This window comes from Ciconia boyciana, chromosome 20 (genome assembly GCF_034638445.1).
Source record: "Ciconia boyciana chromosome 20, ASM3463844v1, whole genome shotgun sequence".
In the NCBI taxonomy this organism is placed as follows: Eukaryota; Metazoa; Chordata; class Aves; order Ciconiiformes; family Ciconiidae; genus Ciconia; species Ciconia boyciana.
In genome coordinates this window covers 3,926,451-3,948,773 of record NC_132953.1, presented here as the reverse complement: position 1 = coordinate 3,948,773, position 22,323 = coordinate 3,926,451, and the positions used below count along the sequence as shown (strand labels likewise).

At 47.4% G+C, this 22,323-nt stretch overlaps 2 protein-coding genes across 11 annotated transcripts in view; one reads left to right on the top strand and one right to left on the bottom strand.

Moving 5' to 3' along the window:
• The window catches only part of GRAMD1B (GRAM domain containing 1B), a 143,463-nt gene extending 129,405 nt beyond the window's left edge, over window positions 1-14,058 (top strand). For 8 of the 10 annotated variants that reach the window (XM_072884354.1, XM_072884352.1, XM_072884353.1 and 5 more), the window contains 5 exons: window positions 269-472; window positions 685-775; window positions 3,193-3,300; window positions 6,408-6,525; window positions 7,270-14,058. In XM_072884354.1, the coding sequence (XP_072740455.1) occupies window positions 269-472; window positions 685-775; window positions 3,193-3,300; window positions 6,408-6,525; window positions 7,270-7,359 (611 nt within the window). In that variant the 3' untranslated portion in view covers window positions 7,360-14,058. Of the gene's footprint in view, window positions 1-268; window positions 473-684; window positions 776-3,192; window positions 3,301-5,005; window positions 5,242-5,416; window positions 5,532-6,407; window positions 6,530-7,269 lie in introns of those variants that run through there. The other 2 variants (XR_012045867.1, XR_012045868.1) reach the window with 2 other exon arrangements.
• Window positions 11,352-22,323, bottom strand: part of SCN3B (sodium voltage-gated channel beta subunit 3) — a 64,656-nt gene continuing 53,684 nt past the window's right edge. The window contains exons 8-13 of the mRNA XM_072884363.1: window positions 21,435-21,598; window positions 19,594-19,819; window positions 18,409-18,547; window positions 17,713-17,809; window positions 15,264-17,200; window positions 11,352-11,459 (exon numbers count right to left, since the gene is read on the bottom strand). Of these exons, the coding sequence (XP_072740464.1) occupies window positions 17,746-17,809; window positions 18,409-18,547; window positions 19,594-19,819; window positions 21,435-21,533 (528 nt within the window). The 5' untranslated portion in view covers window positions 21,534-21,598 and the 3' untranslated portion in view covers window positions 11,352-11,459; window positions 15,264-17,200; window positions 17,713-17,745. The remainder of the gene's footprint in view (window positions 11,460-15,263; window positions 17,201-17,712; window positions 17,810-18,408; window positions 18,548-19,593; window positions 19,820-21,434; window positions 21,599-22,323) is intronic.

Here is a 22,323-nt window from a genome sequence, read left to right as displayed (position 1 = left end):
TCAGACCTCAGAGTGGCTTATACAGCGTTGGTAGCACTTGCTGGAATTAATCAGGTCATCAAATCCTGCCCTCTGGCAGGAACGCAGGCACTTTGGGCTCAGGGTTTGGGAAAAGGTGTAAGGGATGTGTAGTGCGTCCTCTGGCGTGGGCCTCTTAGAGCCTGCCAACTTCTATGGCCCAGCAGCTGTGCCATTAGAGGGCTTAAATCTGTATCTCTGCAAGGCCAGTGCCACTTCTATCAAATGCTTTCCCTTGCTGTCTCTGCAGAGAGTGAACTGACCAAAACCGAGAGCACGTACCTGGCTGAGGTCCACAGACAATCCCCCAAAGAGAAAGTGAGCAAGCAATCGACCGTGCGCCGTAGGAAACGGGCCCATGCCCATCTGCGGGTGCCACACTTGGAGGAGGTGCTGAGTCCCGTCACCACCCCCACGGATGAGGAGGTTGCACATCGAATCAAGCATGTGGCAGGTAAGGAACTGCAGACTCCTCATGCTTGGGGATGGAGAGATGGGTGCCTCTGGAGAGAAACTGGAGCTTTGCTCACGGAGGGTTAATGGGAAGAGGGTGCCAGGGAGGATGCATTATGATTGTCTGAGCGAGATGGAGGGGTGGGGAGAGGGAAAAGGGTTGCCCTCCCCATCGGACAGCATTTCCTAGCCTAAACGCATCTGTCTTCTCAGGTTCCACTCAGACACGGCACATCCCTGAGGAAAGCCCCAGCGGCTTCCACCTGCAGAGTGTCTCCAAGCTGCTCCTTGTCATCAGTTTTGTGTAAGTGATTTTTTTGGTTTCCTTCACGGTCAGCCTTTAAACAACTTTGGTCCTTACGTGTTTCTGGTGTTCTGTGCTCCCCTGTGCCGGTTTTTCCTCTCTCGTATTCCTCTCTGGTCCCAAACTTTGTGCAGCACAGAGGAGAGAGAAGCAATGTCAGGGCAGAAAAGAATTCATTACCGTTTCCCCCAGATGCCCCATCAGCTGTTTTGTCCGGCTAGATCCTAGCTTTTGCCAGTACTTAGCTGGCCACTGATCTGGCTCTGTAGGTTCTGGATCTTATTTTATCCAAGTCTCTCCCTTCCCCTCAGTTTTGACCTTGTTTTAACCAAACACGGGCTGCACGGACCTGTGTGTTTCTGGGAGTCCTAAATGCAGGTCAGCTATACTGTCTGGGACACAGGCAACGTTGATAGTGGCAAGCAAGGCGAGGGGCAGCTGTGCAAGGAGAGGGGAGTCAGAAGAAATCCAACAAGTAGAAGGAGTCTTTTTTATTTCAGGGACTCAGTTTGGAGATTTTCAATGACATCTAGAAACTGGGGGGATTTTTTAATTTAAAAGAAGTCATTTAATGTAGTCTGCCGACAAACTAGCTGTTATCGTGAAAGATGACCATGCAAAGCTCTCTGGGAGTTACTGTGCTATCACAACAGGACTCAGTGTGTGTGAGGAGTCTGTCTGTTACTTCTTTCCTCCGGTCTGGCAAAAACTATTTGGGTCTGGTCCTGGGCAGCGATTTTGACGAGAGATACCATCTCAGAAAGAAGCTGGACCATTTAGAGATGATTTCTGCAAAATAAGGGTAGAAACACACAAAGCAAGAGAGATTGGCATGATTTCACTAGTTCAGCAGCAAGAACTACATGTGGTTTGGGTCCCTTTTCTGCCACCACCTTTCACAGTTGCTAGTCTTGGACTGGGCTGGATGTGCACTGGGTATGGGCCCCTTGTACCCCTGTGGCTTTATGCCTAAACCTTAGCCTATTTACTGTTTCTCTGCCTCTTGGGCTGAGAACGTGTAGCTTTCATGGGTTAGTGCTGCAGTGGTTGCTGGGCAGGTGCTGTGAAGCGGTACAGTCTAAAGGAGCAATCCAGATATGGCAGGTTTTTTCATCACTTGGGGAAATGGAAGCATGCTGTTAACCCTGGAGGAACAGCAGAACTCAGGCTCATTCTTTTCTTAAGCTGCACCCACCTTTTAGTGAGGCGGGAAGAAGCTGAGGTTACTTTTCAAATTGAGCTCCTTTCTGCGTTTCCTTTTCCCAGTGGGGATAAAGACCGCAGAGGTTTGCAGCAGCAACCCAGCTAGTTGCTGTAATGGTAAGTAAGGTCACGTAATGATGAGAAGATAGCCTTGTGCTATCTTCTGCATCTAGACAGGTGAGATGCAGCTAAAAATTTGGGCAGGAAGGCACAAAAGCTTTATGACAATCTCTCCAGACAGGCTACTAGCTTGGCGGAGTGGTCAGAGAGCCCTCCATAGTGTTTTCAGAATGCTCCTCTGGCCACTTGCCATCTGCCTGACTGAATTGGGTGATAGTGGGCCATTCTTCCAGCAAAATAGCTGCACTATTCAGAGACAGGCACGAGCGTGTTATTTTGGAATCTATTCCCTGACCGTGGCTGATGGGAGGAGCAGAAATGCGCATGCGCAGCAGTGGGAGGGGTGAGAGGAGCGGTACAGGATCCGGTCAAAGCAACTGGTTTGCAGGGTGGCCTGCGGTGATGTTCCCATCGCCTGGTGCGGTAGGAGTGGGTAAGGCTGGATGCATGCAGGCTGCAACAGGCATTATGTGTCAGACAGTGCCCTGCGTGGGTGCGCTTTGGGCTTGTCCACGAGAGCTACACACAGCTCCTCTTTTGCTGAGCGAATTTCACCATTAATTGCAGGCACGTGGTTATTTGTCTTTCTTGCCTCTCTTCCCACTGTGCCTTTCTTCTCTCTCTCCCCCCCCCCCCCCCATATATCTTCTGCACTGTCTCTGAGCCTGCTCCACTCAGCCCAGTTTCTGCTGTTCTGTGTCAGTCTGTTTCTAACCTGCAGCTACTCCGTCTTTTCTCTTCCCTGCTCCCATTAGGATCTGTTTCAGGTACTGTCTCTCTCTTTTTTTACCTCTTTACTCTCCCATTTCCCTCCTTTTCTGCATTCAGCACATCTGCTCATCCAACCTGTTCTGTCTGATCCATCATCCCTGTCTTTCTGTCTGTCTGTCCTCCTGTCTCTCACACATTTCTCTCACGAGGTGAAGTTTTGGGTTCTGATCACCTGGCCCTTACTCAGATTAAATTCCTGCACATACAGCGTGGACCTGGGCCCCAGACGCCTTCTTACAGCCTTGGGCATTTTCCCAGGTGTGATTGGCAGGCAATGGGCTATGAAGTGCTCCTAGTCAACTGACTGTTTTCTTTATTTCCAGTCTGGTGCTGCTGGTCATTCTCAATATGATGCTGTTCTACAAACTCTGGATGTTGGAATATACTACGCAGACGCTCACGGCATGGCAGGGCTTGCGGCTACAGGAAAGGTATTGTCACACCTGCTTTGTCGTTGCCTCTTCTTGAATGTTTCCTATGGTTGTTAGAGGCTTTCCCAGAACAGCAACGCCGTGCACTCTCTTGTAGATTACTTTTTTGTAAAACAGATGAAGCAGGTAGTTAGCTGAAGCTGTGGGGCCATCAGCATTTCCAGATCTGAAACTGCTGAACAGTTGCAGCGGAAGTCAGCAAGTTAAGGCAACCTCTGCTTCTTCCCAGCATCCCATGTAACAGAGGATGCTGTACAAATAAATGTTTTGCAGTCTTGGGCCAAGGTTGTCACCTCCCCTGCTTTGATGGCTAAACTTCCCTGTGTATGAAAAGCAGTGTCTTGGAAAGAACCCTTTGTACTCAGAGGAGAATTTGGGCCTGTGACACACAACTGTTAGGCAAGTGTTTTGAAAGGTGTGGGTCCAGATATCAGCAAGTTGTTAGAGCGATCACTGGGAGGACACAGGGTGCTCCTTAACGACCTAAGCATTCCCTGGCGGTACTAGATGGTAAGCAGTGAAGTGTGATTGCAGATTGACTTAGTTTCTTTGATAATTGGTAGCATGGAACCTTGTCCAAGGCTTTTTGGACATCCTGTTATTTCAGTATAGCGTCCACTGTGTGTGCTGAGATAGGTAAGGCTCTATGGCAGCATTTCCCCATTTCCTTTTGCTGAAAGCCTCCAACCAGACTGAATTTATTGTTGGGCTCGGTCTTTATTATATAGCCTTCCTCATCTTGTCTAGGGTCAAAGGCGGACCTGCCAGTCTGCAGTTCCAGAGCACCTTTTGTAGACGGCATTTGCAGTGGGTGACCTGATGTCCCATAGTTGTTTGTTTATAACAATAGCCAGCAATTTTGTGTTGTGAATGCTTTTTTTTGAGTACGTAAGTGCTAGGTATCCAGCCTGTGAATAGTCTCTTCTCTATTTTCAGCAGTTGAGAACATCCCGAGTCCACTTTGCTAGGGTGTTTTTGTCCCCTTTCTGGCTGTACTTCTGTGTGGTTGCAGTTACTCCCTTGCTAAGTTGGGTTTGACTTGAAGGATCTGTAGCCACATGCTACCATCATGATGACTTTTTTGCATGATTTGTCTCATGTTACAGGCTTTCTCATTTCTCCTCATTAGGGAAGGGATTATTATTTTCCCCATAATAGCCCTGCTACTTTCCCATGGATAGATACATGAAGTAATTTTGCCTGCTTTAAATATCAGGAGTGCCAGAGGAAGATATTTGGACCACTACACTATAGTATTTAAGTATAGGATTGACTTACATGCTGTTTGTATGCTTCTTGTAATGTGCATGTACTGGAATTACACGGGTAGCTCTCTTCCCCTGTATAACAGGTAACTTCATTGTGTTGCACGCGTGATTGCTGTTGGAAGTAGAGGGAACGCATCTACACAGAGGCCAGGTGTGCTCAGAAGCATTCTGTTTGAGGCTCAGAAGACTTTTTTTTCCATATCTGGTTCTACTGAGACTTAGGTTCTCTGTGGGCAGGGGCAGTCAGCACTCCCCCAGACTAAGCGTACCAATCCTAAGTATGTAGCCCCTGCACTCAGAGAAGGAAAGCAGTCTTTAGTAGTAGCAGAGTGTTACTTATTAGAGACTAGGATTATTGACCATAGGGAGAGCGGGTCTGTTTTTTTACTTGTGTTGTTTTTTTACTGTCATGCTTAATTAACATTTCTTTGTTTTAGCTCCAGGTCTGGAGCCAGCTGAGCAGGGCAGATGCAAGCACTCAAGGCTCCAACAGGAGGATCACGGGGACTGTCTGCCCAGAGCTGCCACTTGGGGCCATGTGACAGGCCTCGGGCAGGCAGTGGAGCTGGGCTGGGCTGAGGCGAGGACAAATCTCAGTCCAGGAGAGCGATGTGAGGCGCAGAATCAAGGCAGTTAGCGTGGCAGCAGCCCCCCACTCTGCCCGTTTGCTAAGGTAAGAGGGGAATAAGTCAGATGATTGATTACATTGCATTGCCAGGGAGAAAGCAGGAACTTACCCAGGAAGTGAGTTTCGGGACATGGTTTAGTAGGCAGGGAGGTGTTGGGTTGATGGTTGGACTAGATGATCGTGGAGGTCTTTTCCAACCTTAATGATTCTATGATTGTAGTTGCAGATGACCTCTCACTACCACAGGGACTTCATAAAGGAGGCCTGAAAATCTCTACTGTAGCCTGAGAGGAGGGATTCAGCTATGTTAGAAAGTAGTAGCAAAGCCCAAAGAGGTAAGCAGAAGACAAAGTAGGAAAGACTTTTGGCTACGTTAGAAAAAGCACAACAGCGATCTAAACAGGGGGCATGCAAAAGTAAAGAGCCATACGTCTCAGGAGAAAAGGGCAGAGGGGGGTGCTGTGCCTTCCTGCTGATGCCAGCTGCAGCGCTAACAGCCTTGACTCTGCTCCTCGTCGCTCCGCTCCTTGTGTCGCTCTCCTCGACCGAGATGTGTCCTTGCCTTGGCCCAGCCAAGCTCCACCGCCTGCCCGAGGCCTGTCACATGGCCCTGAGTGGCAGCTCTGGGCAGGCAGTCCCTGTGATCCTCCCATCAGTGCCTTGAGTGCTTGCATCTGCCCTGGTTCTGCTCCACTCAGCAGCCTCCAGTCCTGTTCTGGAGCATTAACTGGAGGGGTTTGATACCTGGACTTACCTGCTATTAAAAAGAGAGCAAGTGCTGCTATTACTCAAAATGAAGAGAAAGCCTTGTATTAAATAAAGACTGACACAGCACATCTCAAAAAAAATCAAAACACAGAAACTGTAGAGGGCTACCTGTCCCACAGCATCGCGTTGCGTTATTGCCCATGGATGGCCACGGTGCCATCTTTCAGTATACACGTTCGCCTCTGGCAAATGGGCCTTCAGTTCCACCTGCGTTACAGTAAGTTCTGCAAAAGGCACATCTTTGCTATTAATTAATTACCATGGTTAAGATGGAGTGACATTGGTATCCAATTTAGGAAAATACTAAGCACATTTAAAGGCACCATTGCTCAAGAAAACCTGCCCCTTTAGGGTGAAAAGATTAGACAAAATGATACAATCTACACGCTCCCCCTTGAACTCAGTTTCCCTAGATTCACTCTTGCTCATATTCTGCCTGACAGGTTACCCCAATCTCAGACAGAATGGGCCCAGTTACTAGAATCGCAGCAGAAGTATCATGACTCAGAGCTACAAAAATGGCGTGAGATCATCAAATCCTCGGTGATGCTTCTAGACCAGGTGAGACTGCACGGCCCATTAGTGCCGTGGCTAGAGGGTCACTGCGTCCTCCCAGCCACCCGCTCGCAATCCTTCAGCTTTACCTGGTTCCACTGTAGGCCGTCAGGTGTGTCACCTCCACTACCCTCTCCCTTTAGAGCTGTCTTCTGACGTAGTGGTGGGCAGCAGGTCCCAAGGGCTATTCACAGGATAGCGCAGCTGCTGTGTCACCTCATAGGGGTCCATGTGTCAGGGAGAGGATTCTGCAGGGCCAAAACCATTATATTAGCACATCTTCTATCTAGTCTCTGGCATCCCAGTTTGGAAAGCAAACTTTTTAACCTCAACCCTGGTTTTGTATGTAGCTTGCGTGGATGAAGGGGACATGCTCTGCATGGGCCCTTAATAACACAAAGCCAGGGGTTTCGGTATCCGCTGCCTAAAGAGCCGGTTGTACACTGGGCTGCTTAGGACAGAGTTCATAAATGAAAGCTGCTCTCCCCTATGGAAAGAGCTGCTCACCCCACACCTCACTCTGCTCCCCCCTTCTCTGTTCTCTTGGAGGATGGTCTCTCACAGGCTTCCATTTTCTCACTTCCCATTTGTACATCCCAGCCCTGACACCCTGACATGCTGCTCCCAAAAACCAGATGACTATGGTATCAATACTTTACATGGAAGAAGGAGGCACCGCTGGGGAAGCAAATCCTGAAGCACTCTCACCTCTAGGGTAGCATCACAGTGGCGAAATTTCTTGTCTTGCAGATGAAGGATTCACTAATAAATCTTCAGAATGGCATCGGGTCCCGGGACTTCGGGTCAGATCCAGAGGAGAAACGGAAACATTTCCACTAACAGGCAGGAATGCAGGAGGCCAGAGGACGGTGTGCAATATGTGTAAATAGGATATATAAATATATATATAAATATATATATATACAGACAGAATATAAATATATATATTATATACAGATTTTAAGAGAAAAAAAAGCCTACGTATCGAGAGGAAGGATTGACCTCCAACACTGGCTGAAATGGAGCGTCTGTCTCGGTGGTAGTGTGGTGTGTGTGCGTGTGTGGGAGGGCTGTGCTCTCCTGGCACTGAGGTGCGCTTAGGGGTGCGCCTAAGTGTGCTCCCCTGGGCCCTTGCACCACTCTTCTGTAATATTCCTGGCTGTTTGTTTGTTTGTCTGTCTGTTTTGTTTTTGTTGTTTCGAAGGGAAGCATCAGAGTGAGTGCCCCCCCACCCCTCCCTGCGCATGAAGGTCCCCAGCTGACTATATTTATCTATACGTATAAAGGGGACACTGTCAACTTTCTTACCTTGCTGGCTTCAGGGCAGAGAGGTTTTGGCACTCGCCGTCAATCCCTTACAAAACTATTCCGCACTGGGAGAGGAGGCCTCTGGAGGAATTGCTGTATGTCTGTAGAGAGCAGGTCTCCCTGGCAATCACCTTCTATACTTCTTGGAGCTGAAATACAATTTGCTGTCATGCCGGCCAGCCTGGTTCAGAGAGCAAAGCACAGAATGTAAATGAGCTGAAATGCTGTCTCCAAACACTAGTTTGCTGCCTCCTGTTATTGATACTGCATTAATAGCCAAGGAGATGGTGGGGAGTATCTGCCTACAAGGTGCATGGATGGAGGAGAGCCACACCACAGAAAGCACACTTCCATTCCCTTTGACAGTGTCCCCTTTACGTTTTCTGTAGTTCTCTGCTTTCTATGTGCTTGGGCCCCTGCCATTAAGCCATCCCTGTGCTGAAGATCTACATCGGTGCTGAAAGGGCTACTACCTGTGCGACTTCCCACGATAGGGGGAGTACCCCAACTTAGAAAGAAAACCAAACTTAGTATTTATTTGCAACTGCTCCCGCTACCTGGCTCAGCCAATTTCCCTCCTGCCCCTGGTCTGTGAGACCATTTTGCTCGTACCACCTCGCACTTACCTTGTTCTTATAAACTCTGTGGGAAAACATTAGGGAGAAAAGGAACAACTTCCTTTCCTTTGCTGGGATATTTACATGACTGCATCTATATAGCAACAACCCATCACTGTGGATATTTACATGATTGCATCTATATAGTAACAGGGCCTCTGACAGTCCAGAAGAGGTCAGGAAGGGTCACGGGGACCAAAAAATAGAAGAAAAAAGGGACTGCGGAAGGATGTCCACAGTATGAGGCATCTGACTGGTATCTCTCATAAGCTGGATAGCAAAGCATTTGCTCTGTAAGCAAGTCGGGTGGTAGAGCTGCATTAAAAAAGACAATATGCAATTTTACTTGTTCTGGGGGATAATTCCAGGCTCCCATTAGCAGCCAAATGAGGAAGGGGGACAGCAGAGGCTGCGCTGTACCAGACTCCGCTGTGACGTGGTTGGGATGCAGGGTGCTTGTTTGAATGTTTAGTAAGTGCTTTCTCATCTTACTCAGCCAGACAGATTAGGTGACTTCTGAGGCCCTCAGTGTCCACCTTGTTCAACACCAAGATTTTTCCACCTTCTGAAGGGCAGGAGGGAGTCAGCTGCATATTCCCCTTATGCAAACGGTGCAGTTCTAGCTTGTGTGTTGTCTCTAGCTCCAATGGGTGCTGAAAGAGCAGGGGACGTAAGGGTGAGTAACTGGTTTTCCTGTCTCTGTACTAGAAACTCTCATCCGCACAGCAGGGTGACAAAGTGGCGTCTAAGGAAAACCCTCACAAGCTCCCGCCTGTGCATTCCAATTAGGGAAAGGTAATGTACGTAGAAGTAACCCGCTGGTTTTTCCCAACCTGCCTACGATTTTCATGACCAAGTGCTAAACGCGACATGTTGCGCAGAAGACTCACATTTGAAGGAGTGCGGATGAAGACAGGTGATCAAAAAGACATTTAAGAGTGTGAAAGCAAGGTACAATTGGGAAAGACATCCCTCGACAACTACAGAGTAATGTGTATTTATGACTATTTATTTAATTTAATGCTGCTGACTACTGTACTGCTCCCTGACTTTTTTCCAGGGAGGCTGCTGAAATGGCTACTGTACAATGAAACTGCGGTGCTAGTGCCTGGGAAGGGCATTCTGTGGCTCATCTTGGGACAGGAGGGCCCCGGCTCCCCGCACTGACTTGCCACGCTGGCCAAGAGTCCCGTTTCCCCGTTAGTCACTCCCACAATTACTAAGCACAGAAAAATCCCCTGCTGCCTGTCTTCCCCTTTTCTAAAATTTAATTCCAAGCACCAAGAAAGAAGACAGAGAGGAAGCCCTGTCCTTGCCACCTTGCCCGTGCCAGAAAAGAAAAAAGGCCCCATCTTGAGAGAGAAGCCTGGAATGTGGGGTCTCTGCCACCTCACAGGGAGGGTTTTGTACATAGACGGACATAACCCATTGAGAGGCAGAGACACCTACCTGTCCGAGAGGGTCGAAAATAAATGCTAGTGATCAGAGGTGGTTTCTTACCAATTTCACATTCTCTCGCTAGTTACGGAGGCAAGAAATCCATTCGCTCATCCGTGCATCCTTCTTCTGCAGCATTATTCCAGATTGCCGTCACGTTAAATTTGGGATGTTCCTGCTGACGCAGCTTCCTCAGGCTTGGCCTGAGAGACAGGATTGTACAAGCTCTGTTAAATTAATGTGCGGCCACGCAGAGGCAGCCATAACAATCCCAAGCCCTAATATTCATTCTACCCGCACATTACTTTAAATTGGGTCTAATATGTTTGACATATATCCTGACACACAGCTACGTTAAATCCTTCAATAAGGAGCGTAAGGGTGGTGGTCACAAAACAGAACCTTGTACATGCAGTGCCCTTCAGACCGAGGAAGGTTTTTCTTTGAGGCCTTAGGTTTCTATTTCTCAGATTCCTAGTTATTCCTTTTTGCCACTTGGCAGCAAGTTGGCTTGGAGTTGCATAGGATTAATGATCTTTTATTGCCTCTTAATTTATCAGAGTAATAACAAAAGAGAAAAAAGCAAGGTCTTGTACTTAAGGCAAAACCCACAATGGCACTAAAGGTGAGGGCTTAAACAAAACCTTGGCGTGTTTTCACCTAGATGCCTTCCTCTAGAGAGCTACCACAGGAATCGCCTGCTACTGCGGTGCAGTCCCAGGCGACAGATTCGTTCCTTTTGCAGCCATAGACAGTTTTGGACCTGTCAGTTTATGATTACATTTCCTAGAGAAATGAGCAACACTTTCTAGGAGCAAGGCCGAGCAACCCGAGTAATGTTACAGGGGGTGGTACTTCTGCCTTCCCTGAGCAGTCACAGCCAAGTCATAGCTTGGCCTCCATTGTCAGGATTTCATTTCTTTACCTGCTTGCCTTGCTTACCTGCACCAGAAATCCCACGTCAACGGTAGCTTCCTTTATACTCGCAGATGCCTTTCCCCACCAAGTCCTCCCTCTGACCCTTCTGCCGCTGGTAATCTGCCAGGTGAGGGCAGCTGAGTTTTGATTTGCAGAAGCTGAACAACTACAAAAGGGAGTTTTAAAAAAAGCATTTCTCCAGCCAAACATGCAAACTAATGCCAACAGCTAGTAGCCTAATTCTTGCCAAGTAAGATGCTGCCTGCTGGGAGGAGGGAGAATGGGGGACAGAAGGCTGTGATTTGCCAGTTTGTGTATCTGTCTCACCTGTTCATATGGGAGAAGAATATACTCACTAATCCTAGCTTGATACAATCTCGCTTCTGATAAATACATGCCTTCTAATGCTTACCTTAAAAGAGGTGTTTGGGTTATGGCATCTGGGATGAGCTCAAGGTGAATTTGAGACCTGGATAACTGCTAGGGAATCCTGCATTCATAGAGTAGATACCAAATGTATCTAGTGCAGTACCTGTGTGTAAAGTCTACAAAGAACCTGCGTCTTGTGGTCATTTCAGGTGGTAAGATCAGAAGCATGTGCCTGAGACAGGGGCATTGCTGGGTCTGCACAATCCACTTAATTATAACAGAAGAAGGTACCTGCAATGGTAAGAATAGGAGCTTAGCTATGAATTAACTGGACAACCATGCAAGGCACGCTTCAGTCAGAAAACTTCAATATTAATTGATACTAACTTCTGCATAAATCCTTTCTGGCTCCCTTAAGTCCTTTAGAGAAGAGAAAAAAGTCACACGACTTTGATCTCCCCTGACAAATCTCGGTTATGCTGCTGACACAGAGTATGCGTTTACCCACAGCTTATAGACTGCCGTAGCAGTCTGGGGCAGCAGTCTGCCATTTGGCCACCTGACCCCACTCGTCTGCTTTAGATCTAATAAAGGGAAACCCAAGAGACATGCAGCATGCCTTTATCATAAATATGATTCTGTATTGAAAGAGGCAAGGTTTCAAAGCACGACGCATTCCTCGATTTAAAGCCCCGGCACAAAACTGCCTCTGAAATAACAATGGCTGCATTGCCATATCCCCTCTCAGAAAGCGTGGCATGCTTAATCTGTATTCTTATCAGACCCCGCTAGTTTCAGAAGCTCACCTGGGTATAGACAGGGACAGACTTTTTTAGCCTACTTGTCTCCTCAGCACTAAACCACGTAGCCTACGTATATGCTTTTTCCTACTTTTATACAATAAGGTAGAAATTTGTTTTCCAAATAGTGGCTGGAGACACTTTTGGTCTGGGTACTTGAAACAAGACCTTTTGGATATGCTCTACAGTCATTTCTGTGCAGATATAAAGGTGACAGGAAGGCGCCTGCGATACACCAAGGCTGAGCAAAAGACACAATTGCAAATCTCACACTTTGGCTTTCCGCATGTCAGAAGTGCTGACCAGCAGGGTCTGCATACATGCAGGTTTTGGTGAATACAGTACTTGTGTGTCACGTGGCCTTAATCCCTCTCCCCCTCGTGGTAGCTTTGCCTTCTCAGCCGTGTATTTCCATCATCTTTCAGTGATCCTAAAGCACTTAAGTAGAGGAGACAGAGAGGGCAGCCTGCAGCTTTCACACCATCCAGCACTAGGACAGAGCGGTGGAGATAGATGGTCTCCAACCCTAAAAAGACCAGCACTGCTCACGCGCAATTAGCTGCAAAATAGAGGTTAGCGGCAGATGTTTTGCAGGAGTGAATCACTCCCGGCTAGTTAGATGGGTCTTTCTGTGCTACTGGGAGTGGGAAAACATTTGAGACTCCTCTTTGGGTTCATTTACACGAGCACAGTTAGCATAAAGCCAGCATGTGAGTTAATGTTTAGAAAAAACAATCTGTGACGGTTAGTACCCAGGCGTACACGGTCTCTAGCCTAGCGCAGTGATCTAGGAAGAGGCACTGTCCACAGTGGGGCTCGGTCATGTGTGGCAAACACGTTGAGTACTCCTTTGCCATCAGTGCGGAGATGCTACGCTCCCGAGAGGATTTCTCCACAGAATGTCCTTAGTGTTTCCGTGATGTGCACTGAAATAGCCATTTTAACCAGGTAGCACTCTATCCATCAGCATCTGCTTTTCCCAAGGACAGAAGCAAACCACTTCCCAATTTAGAGGTGGGACCTTCTGTTTCCACAGTATGCAGAAAAGCAGAGTCAGTAACACACACTTTCTTTAAAGCAACAGTGCCTGGCTCAGGGGAGGCAATGCCATCATGTTTTGTCGAGGCAGCTGCCGCTGTCCCACAGCTCTTGACAGACCTGTGCTTTCCGCGCTACCTGCTGAACTCCAAAGAGATCTTTCCAACAGGATGATCTCTGCCAGGCTTGCTGCCACAGGTACGTTTCATGGCGCAGTCGTGTGGACTCCGGCTTGGTCTTTTCAGACAGTCTCAGCACTAGTTAAAATATCCGGCAGGGGCTTGCTTAAAACGATACTCGAAACAGAGACTCTTAAACCAAAGCATCTGAGGTAAGTGGCTCACAAAACATTTGTGTCGGTGTAGTTTCCGAGACATGACTGTGCTGACTTTCTGGCCCATTCACCCTGCCTGGCATGCTCTGATCCCTCTATGCTTTGCAGTCTCTACAGCACAAGTCTCTCTGTGCCATAATACCTTTCTTTTTCTAGATGTGCACACTGGCCAAATAATCTCCTCGTGGCTTGATCGACTGCCGATTGAGATTATTTCCCGATCTAGCCAGACAGCATGGGCTTAACTCTTAGCATGGATACGTGGCGTGCCATGCCCTCCTCTCCCACACACGTTTTGCAGTGCTTGCTATGGCTTTTCCCTCTCCCCTCGCACCTTTGCTGCTGGACAATCGTTCCCCATGTCATAGATGGACTGACCTGGTGCTGTCCCTGCTTGCCTTTCCTTGCCGCAGTCTGTATGCTCTTCAAGTGAATGTGTTTTATTTTTTTCAGTAGGTAAAAGGACTTCCTTCTGCTGAAGGAATTATATTTGCACATGGCTCAGGGAGGTACCTCCTCTGGCCGTTTCTGTTACCTCACTCATTTAGGCCAAGTCCATTGCTAACATTAAATGGCCACCTTCCCCACCCCACACTCCGAGAATAGTTCGGGAATAAAACCAATGTGCAGCTCAGGTTCTAGAGCCATTTGGTCGTGTCTCAGTTTCGGCCCAATCTGCCCCAGCGGCATTAGGATTTGGGAGAGCGGCTGTTAAAAACAGCAAGTTTATCCAGCAAAGAAGTGGAGCCTGTGCCACACGCGCATCGTTCCCCATCTTCGCAAGCCCACCTCCCTTGTAATAGCACTTAACAGAGCAGATACAGAAGCACTAACCTGGCTCTTGGCCCGACGAGGTCAGGGGGGAGGGAGGAGCAGCATGAACCACTGCAGCGTTACAACCGCCCAGGACTGGCATCGCGTGGCTATGGCACTTCTGGGACGTTACCGTTCTCACGACAGTTCATCTCCCATCGCGTGCTCCAGGGCTGGATAAAGCTGCTAAAAACCTGGAGCGTGTTCTCCCCACCTGAGGCCCTGGATCCTGCAACCCCAATTGCTGTGCGCAACTGCAAATTAACGAGGCTCGCCTCACTTCAGCAAGGAATGGGAGCGGGTCGTACAATCGCCCGTAGGCATGCGCTTCCCCTCTGGATTTCACCACCAGAGCCCGGGAAGCGGGGGGCTGTTGGCCGAGGCGCCTGTAGCACTAACGTGAACTCTAAGGTGGGGTGGGGGAGGAACCGTGGTTTTGTTTTGGGAGTTGTCTAACTGTCATAAACTTTGCGCTGTGCGCAAAATGCGGTAAAATGATAATGAAACTTACCTGCTAGAACCTAGGAATTGTAAAGGCTATGCAGCCAAAACTTAATGTAAAGTAGCTAGTACAATGGAAGTACAGTATAAATTAAAAAAAAAACCAACTATCAAACAAACAGTGCGACTCGTGAGTGCTTTGTTCTTTTTATTATCCTGCCTATTCTAAAGTCTCTTCTGCCATTTTCAAATACAGAGAGAGTCTTTTCAGAGACCCGCCAGGACCATCTCTTCCAGGACACAGCCTGCCTTTAACACCACCCTTGAAAAAACCCCAATTGTGGTGGGTTTTTTTTTTTTGCTATGAGAATCTTGAGCAAATTTTACACACCATTTTCTCCTGCCTAGAACAACACAGGGCAATAGTCATATCTGTCTGCAGGAACTGGAAAAGTGAAAGGTATGTCCAAAAAAAAGCATCTTGAGAAGATGCATGTAAGATAACCGGAAGGTGCAGGACTAAGGGATGACTCTTCTTTACCACCTGAGGTAGCTCTCAAGAAGTTCTCAGTTTACTCCTTTTTTAAATTAACATTATGACACCAGAGGGTTATCAATGCTTCACGGGGACTGAGGAGCAGAAGTGGGAGAGAAGTTATGTGACCTTACCTAAAAATCACCGTGGGCATCAATGCTGTGGTCAGTGACGGAAACTCTGGAGTTACAATCTAGTCCCTCCTCTGTTGCTGTGGGTTTAGAGTTAGGATTATGCCCAAAATTGCCCCGAGGCCAGGCAAGTTGGCCTAGGGAAAATGAAGACATCCAGCTGAATTAGAAGAGGAGCTGCTTTTTTCCCCTTTTAGATATTAGGTTTTAAAGAACCAATGCCCAGACTGCAAGTGCGTTTCATCTGCAAAATGCGCTCAGGTTGCCAGACTTGGTGCTGGACTTGAGAGCGATCCTACTGTGAAGACTGCATTGTAGTAGTTTACTACAGTTGACACCCACTCTAAAAAGGAATTTTGAACAACTGCCAGTTAGAAATCTGGCCTGGGCCTGACTTACAAATGGAGTAATTTCCATGATTTTAGCAGCACATAAAAAGCAGCAGAACAAAGCAGAGGAAATTCCATAGGTGGGAAGCATGCCTCGATTCACAAGCACTTTGTAACTATTTAGAAGCGGTCAGTGTTAGCAGAATTTGTCAACTCTTGCAAGCGGTATAGGCTCCATTGCAGCAGGGATGTAACAACATTGGCTATATGAAAAAAACCCAAACCTTCCCCCATTGTGTCTTAGGGTACAATTCCACCCCGGCCAATGTTTCTGCCTTTTTCTCCTCCTTGTAATCCTACTTGTTGAGCTCAACTGATCTACATTGGAGGCCAGAAAACAAATTTTACTCTACTTAATCCACTACAATTGAAAAGGTAAGTTTGCATAGGAAACACTGAATTTACAGCGTGATTCCTGTGCAGCAGTGGATCATTTACGATGAACGTTGACTACTCAAACCAGTGACTAATTATCACAAGAAAGAATTACAATTAACTAGGAAAAAATAAGCGTTTTCTGTCTATTCCTCTAGGTGGAGCTACACTATAGTATGAGAAGACTGATACCACAGTTACAAAAAGTACTACCATTTTACAAAGCTGTCCGTCCTTTTCCTGCGAGGGCTGTGCATCCTATTTACTTTGCTTGCCTACTTGCGTCAGGCTGTTTTCCTTTCGGGGGTTTCCCCAGAAACGGGTGAACTGCATACCTTGTCCTACTGGCTTGCCTGTTGTTGCAGAACGCGGCTCCGCAGGTTATTCCTATCACTGTGTCTCTGCATACTTGAGGAGTAAACCTGCTGTGCAAGGCAAATGGAAGGAACTAAGAATTTTGACACTTGCTAAATGAAAGGGGGGTACAGGGGATTCTCGTACTTACGTCATGCTGCCTCCCAAAGTATGATTACTTCAGGATCTTTATTCTCAGTTCCCTCCTTCAGAAGCAAGTGTGAACATGGCACAGGGACTCATCCTTCCTACTACACATTAACAACAATTCTAATGCATCATAGTCCTCATCCTAACTCTGCCTATGCACGGGTAGCCCAAAGTCCAGAGCAACTTACTGAGCAACAACTAATTAAATTATTCCTGTCTGAACCCTGTAAGACTGCTTGGGCTGTAACATATGGTGGAACATCACCCTAAGATGACCTCATTCCCAGTCCTGCAGGTCAGAGTAACACGACATACATACCCTTTACCTCTGCAATGGAGAACTAGCATATTTAGCAAATAAAGGTGGTGGTGACAGCAGCTAAGAAATGACACTTAACATTTACAAAGCCATTAACGTGATGATGGGACTAAAACTTGGGAAGAAGCCATGCTGCCTGCACCCCTGTGCCCTTTGCTCAGCATGCTTCAAAAGAAGAGTCCTTTGGCAAATGGGCTGGCAGCTCAGAATGGAGTCATGAGTCCAAAGTCAAGGCTGTACAGAGTCCAAGGCAAACGGAAGAGAATTTACACTTCCCCGCATTTCCTCCCGATGGTGCAGAGCTCCCCCTCAAACCTGGCTGGCATGACGCAGTCCTTCTGTCTTCAGAGCTCCTGCAATTGAGAGAATTCCTCTTGGAGCACATTTGGAGTCATTTGACCTTACTCAAGTGAGGATCGTGATATAATTCGCATGATAACTGACAGGATGTGAACAAGACTTTAAAAGATCTAGATCTTGGTTGTTTGCACACAAAGTCCTTCCTAGCAGACACTTCCTTTGGAGATAGTGCCCTTATATTCCTCCTGAGCACAGCTCCCCATCTGCAGGGGACAGTGACTATTCCGAGCTCCACGGGAATGGGCAAAGGAGGGGTAATTACACCATGACCTGAAAGTGAACGTGTGTGTTGGTTAGGGGTTTAAAGTAATATTAGTACACCCACCACCTAAAGATACCTGTGTCGCTTCTAAGGTCACTGGGGAAGCTCCAGAGAAGGAGCACAGCCAGACTCCAGGAGTCTCTTGTCCGCCTTTTCTCCAGCCCCGCACAGGCTTAACCCACTGTAGTAAGGCTGAAAGGCTGACAGACGCAAGCAGCGATTGACTGTTTCCTCATCACCTACCTTGGTGCCATTGGTTCCGCTGACTCCTCTCTGCTATTCCTCCACAGGCACAGCACAGTTTTCCTTGTTTTCTGATGGAATCGCAAGATAGTCTGTCCTGTAGTTGGAGGGAAGGAGGAAAGCATAACCCCAAGTGCTACAGTGCAAAAACCAGTTTGGGTCCATTCACCCTTACAGAGATCTTGAATGCCTAGAAGTACCTCTAAGGTAACAAATGTCACCTGTAGAAGATGCTCGCAGTAGGAAAGTCTCCTCAGCATAGTCAGGAGCAGACACCGAGTCTTCCCTACTATAAAATCCTATGCATACAGCCTTCCTACCATGTACAAAGAGCGTCCTTATCCAAGCCAAGTATGTAGAAAGATGGGAATGGGCCAGTATAAAAATTGGAACATCTCTGGTGTGTCAACTGCATCTGTGAGTCAGAAAGCAGGCCTTCCAGGAGAGCATCTCTGCGCAGTTCAAACCGGGCCACTTCGGAATACCGTGCACCGTGGCCACCCTCCCTACCTGGTGCTTTGCGCAAGTGCGCTGTCTCTTTCGGTACTCCTAAACATTGCAATGATTCCAGACATAGCAAACATCAGCTAGAAATGTGCAATAGCAAAGTTCAAGTCTTCTTGCGGTCTGATCTGGACTGAGACATCTGAAGAACCCTCGCAGAACAGCTCGCATCTGGAGATATTTCACACTTACGCATTTTCCTGGGCAGCCTCCTCTGCCTTAGAGACTTTCCTGTAGCAATAGACCATTTCTATCAGTAGCCACAAGGTGAGGAAGACCAGCAGAATATACATCATAATTTCAGAGATGACCGAGGTGAAGTCTTCTCCAGCTGTTAAGAAAACGAAATAATCTCTGATCATTTACATGCAGCTATCGGACCAGAGCAGCTCCACTGACACTTTCCACCCTCGCGGCATCCTTCCTAACCCACCTTGCCAGAGATACCCAGGTTCCACTACACTGTGAGGGGGCAAAAGACAGGAACAGGCGAGGCTGCCAACAGGATACGCCAGCAGCGATCCCACTGCGTGTTTCCAGCGGAATCAAACATGCGCAGGCTCGTATGTACCTTGTGTTCTCTGCCACCCACACAGTCATACAGATTGCTCACCGTTAGCCTATCTCATATTCACACTCTGTTTCCTTTGTGCATTGTACTCGCTGGTGTTACTTGACTGTATTGTGCCGCCAGTGATTTGAAGGAGATCAAAACACAGAGATGCTTGTGGGGATGAAGGGAATGGAAGACGCAGCAGAAAAAGATGAGGGCTAAAAGCTCTTGTCCCTCTCTGAAGAGAACTGCAGAATTCCCACTGATTTCTAACAAGCCAGGATTTCAGCACTGAACTGAGCAAACCCAAGAGGAAGAGAAAGACTCAGGAGCACTGCAAAAGGAAGGGGGAATTGGGAGAGGGTGGAAGCAAGAGACTGATATCAAAATGGAGAACGAGTCGTTCCAAGAGGGAGGGGGCGGAAGCAAGGAAGCAGACGCTGCGGGAACCCTGGCAAAGGCTGTGCTGTAGCACCCTAGAGCCGCCAGGGCAGAAGCGAGGGCTCCGAGCAGAGAAACTAGAAACCTCTGCTTGCTTCTTGTGCCTGCCCAGCTGCTCCCAGCTGTTGCCCCAGCCTGCCAAGCTTATTATACCTCCCCACATTCACTCAACCACTCCGAGCCTAAAAAGAGGCTGCAGCCGGCAAACAAAATGCAGGTCTTTCCTCCTGAACCCCGTGTAGTGTTTCTTGCTGGCAAAGACAGACACGACTATCTGGCAGCTCAGTCACCCCCCTCCTGCAATGCAATGACAAACTATATCCCTGGATGGCAACACCCACGGCGAGTTAAGGCACGACACGCTTTCTGCCAGTCCTTCGTACCCTCCTCCACCACGGTGAGGTGGATCCATCTGGAGCTTGTGAAGAGAGGTCGGTGAATGTCGAACTCAAACTCCCGGGTGATGTTACAGGTGTAGATACCCGAATCGTTCAAGGTCACATTTAACACAGTGATGGATACATCCTGCATGTCTTTACTCCCATTCCACTGTAACCGACCACTGAAGCGACTTGGAAACTCATGGTTCGTTTTCCTGTACTCATAGATCTGTGAGGAAATGCGAAGGGGTATTCTGATTAATCACTGACTCGTACCTCGGACAACACCACAGCATATGCAAGGAACATCATCATCCTCTAGCTACACACACGTACATTCGGGGCTATGGCTTCCTTAGTAACAGCAGCTATTCATACTCTATCATCCTTTACCTCAAAATCCCAGACTACTTTACAAAAGACAGAAAACTAAATTATCTCCATCACAGAGGTAGAAAAACTAAGGCACAGAAAAACAGAGACACATGTGGACAATGACACAGAAGATCAGAAGATCAGCAATGGAACTAAAAACTAGGATCCTGCAGTCTTCGTGTCTAGCCTGTCACTCACTGCATGTAAGGTCATCTTAAGAAGGAACGACAGAATAAATACAGCAAAGACAAACAGTCATTTTCGGTAAGCCCTGGGATATTCAGCTGAAATGCAGGCAGGATAAATATGACAGCGTGAAAATGGTACATCAGAACAACAGAGCTTGGGTGGCTTTCACGGGTCTAATCTCTTGCAAAAGTTTCTGGCTGACCACAGTCCCCATCATTAAACTGCCCGCCCCAGCCCACTTGCATTAGCATTGTTTGGGTTGCCACTGGCAAATGTATCACCCAGGTCACTGAAAGTGAATTCCCATCTCATTCCTTAGGATGGTGCCTTTAGTTCTCAGACAGTAGGAGAATATTTGTCATCTTGCCTGGCCCCGCTCAATCACGATGAAATGCAACCACTGATCTAATGCTTCATACTCAGATAAAATAGCTAGAAAGAAACATGTGCACTCGGCCTTTATCTTATTCTCTGTTTTACCATTCTTTCTTGAATTCCAGTTGCCCGTCATCTGTACAATTCCCATTTTCATTCACTCTGAAAACAAATTTTACCTTTTCCTGACAGGGATCCAAAACAACTCACAGAGATCCTCCCACAGTCAGGATGCCCCTGCTTTCTCTGAGGCAAAAAGTAGTAAATCCTGTCCTGGAGATTTATTGGAGCCTGATTTAACCTCCAAAGAACAACTCTGGGATTCAGAAGTGTCCTAAGAAAGGAGACTTGGCCAAGGGTACCAGCTGTCACTCCATACTTCTGTTCCCCTTCTCGATTTCCTTACGTACTAGACTTTATGTATTCAAGGAATGGAACTGGAAATTCACATTCATGTATGTACAGCCCCAAATGTTTGAACTCAACAATAGATTCTAGCTTCTCCTGCCATGAGTTCATGCTGTGCCCAAGCGTGGAAATCAGCTAAGTGAGGAAAAGACACTTTAGTTACTGCTCAAAATTAGTGCTGTGGAACCTCTGGGTGAAAATGCTGCAAAAATTGTGAAGATCCGCAGCTTAGAGCTGAATTCCAAGCTCGTCTCTGCTCTGTGATACGAAAGCAGCCTGCTGGGCGTTTCTATAGACTTTGAGTAAGAATGTGGCAGAAAGCTTTTGTTCATATTTGGGTCTCTCTCCTTCCCTTATACAGCCTTCCTTGGGGATCCTGCTGCAGGACAAACTTACACTCTCATAAATACCTTTTGGCTTCTCCCACATGAGTTCACTGGGCTGTGTTTCACAGTAAGACCTATGAAAACAAGGGCTCAGCTACCAAACATACATACAGGTTCATCTTTTCCACCCTCCGGCCTGTAGAACCATTCCACCACCGTGCTGGCTGTGACCTCTTCCCTCTTCATGCAGGAGATGCAGAGTAGCTTCATGTGCGTTCCTTGGACAGCCTCTGTTTCTGATGGAACTTCAACACATACTGCAGAACAAAAACCAGCTAGGGAGAAGGAGCAGCAGAGAAGAAGCGAGACAGAGAAGCATAAGAGAGAATTAGAGAGACATCAGTTATCCACATCTCGGCATTTATGATCACATCATCCCCAATGGAAAACCATTTGATTCGTTGCTAGCACCCTTTGACAACAGCTAAGTCTGAAATGTCAAATTTTACCAAGCTTCCTTCTCTGAGGTATAAATAATTTATAATAATTAACAGAGGGTGATCACTTCATGCAGATTCACCTCTCCAGCATCTGCTTTGCCACAACTTTAATTTTTCTCATAGTAATTAATGCTGCTTTAGAGGCATTGTTCATTCTCTCCCATGCTGAGCATGCTCCTGTTACAGTAGCAATTACAGTCTGGTATGAGAGAAAGCTCAGAATTCAAGCACGGGGGAACAGCTCGCTCGTCGTGCTAAGTTAAAAGGTCTGGATGTTTTAATCAGGCAATGTGTTCAAACTGGGAGGACTCACCACCCCTCCCATTTCTAGGTTTCATAAGCAGTACTGGGAACCAAGGGGCTTGGACTCGAGTAAATTTGGCAGCGGGACGAGTTATTGATTTTGCATGCCTTCCTGTTCAAAATGCTTCCAATCAGCTCTGTGCTAACACTGGCAACTATAAAATACTGCTCTCCCAAACCAGACAAAAATCACTGTCTGTGAAGCTACATACTTGGTAAGAAAAGGAATGCTTCAGCATGACATCTCAGACTAAATC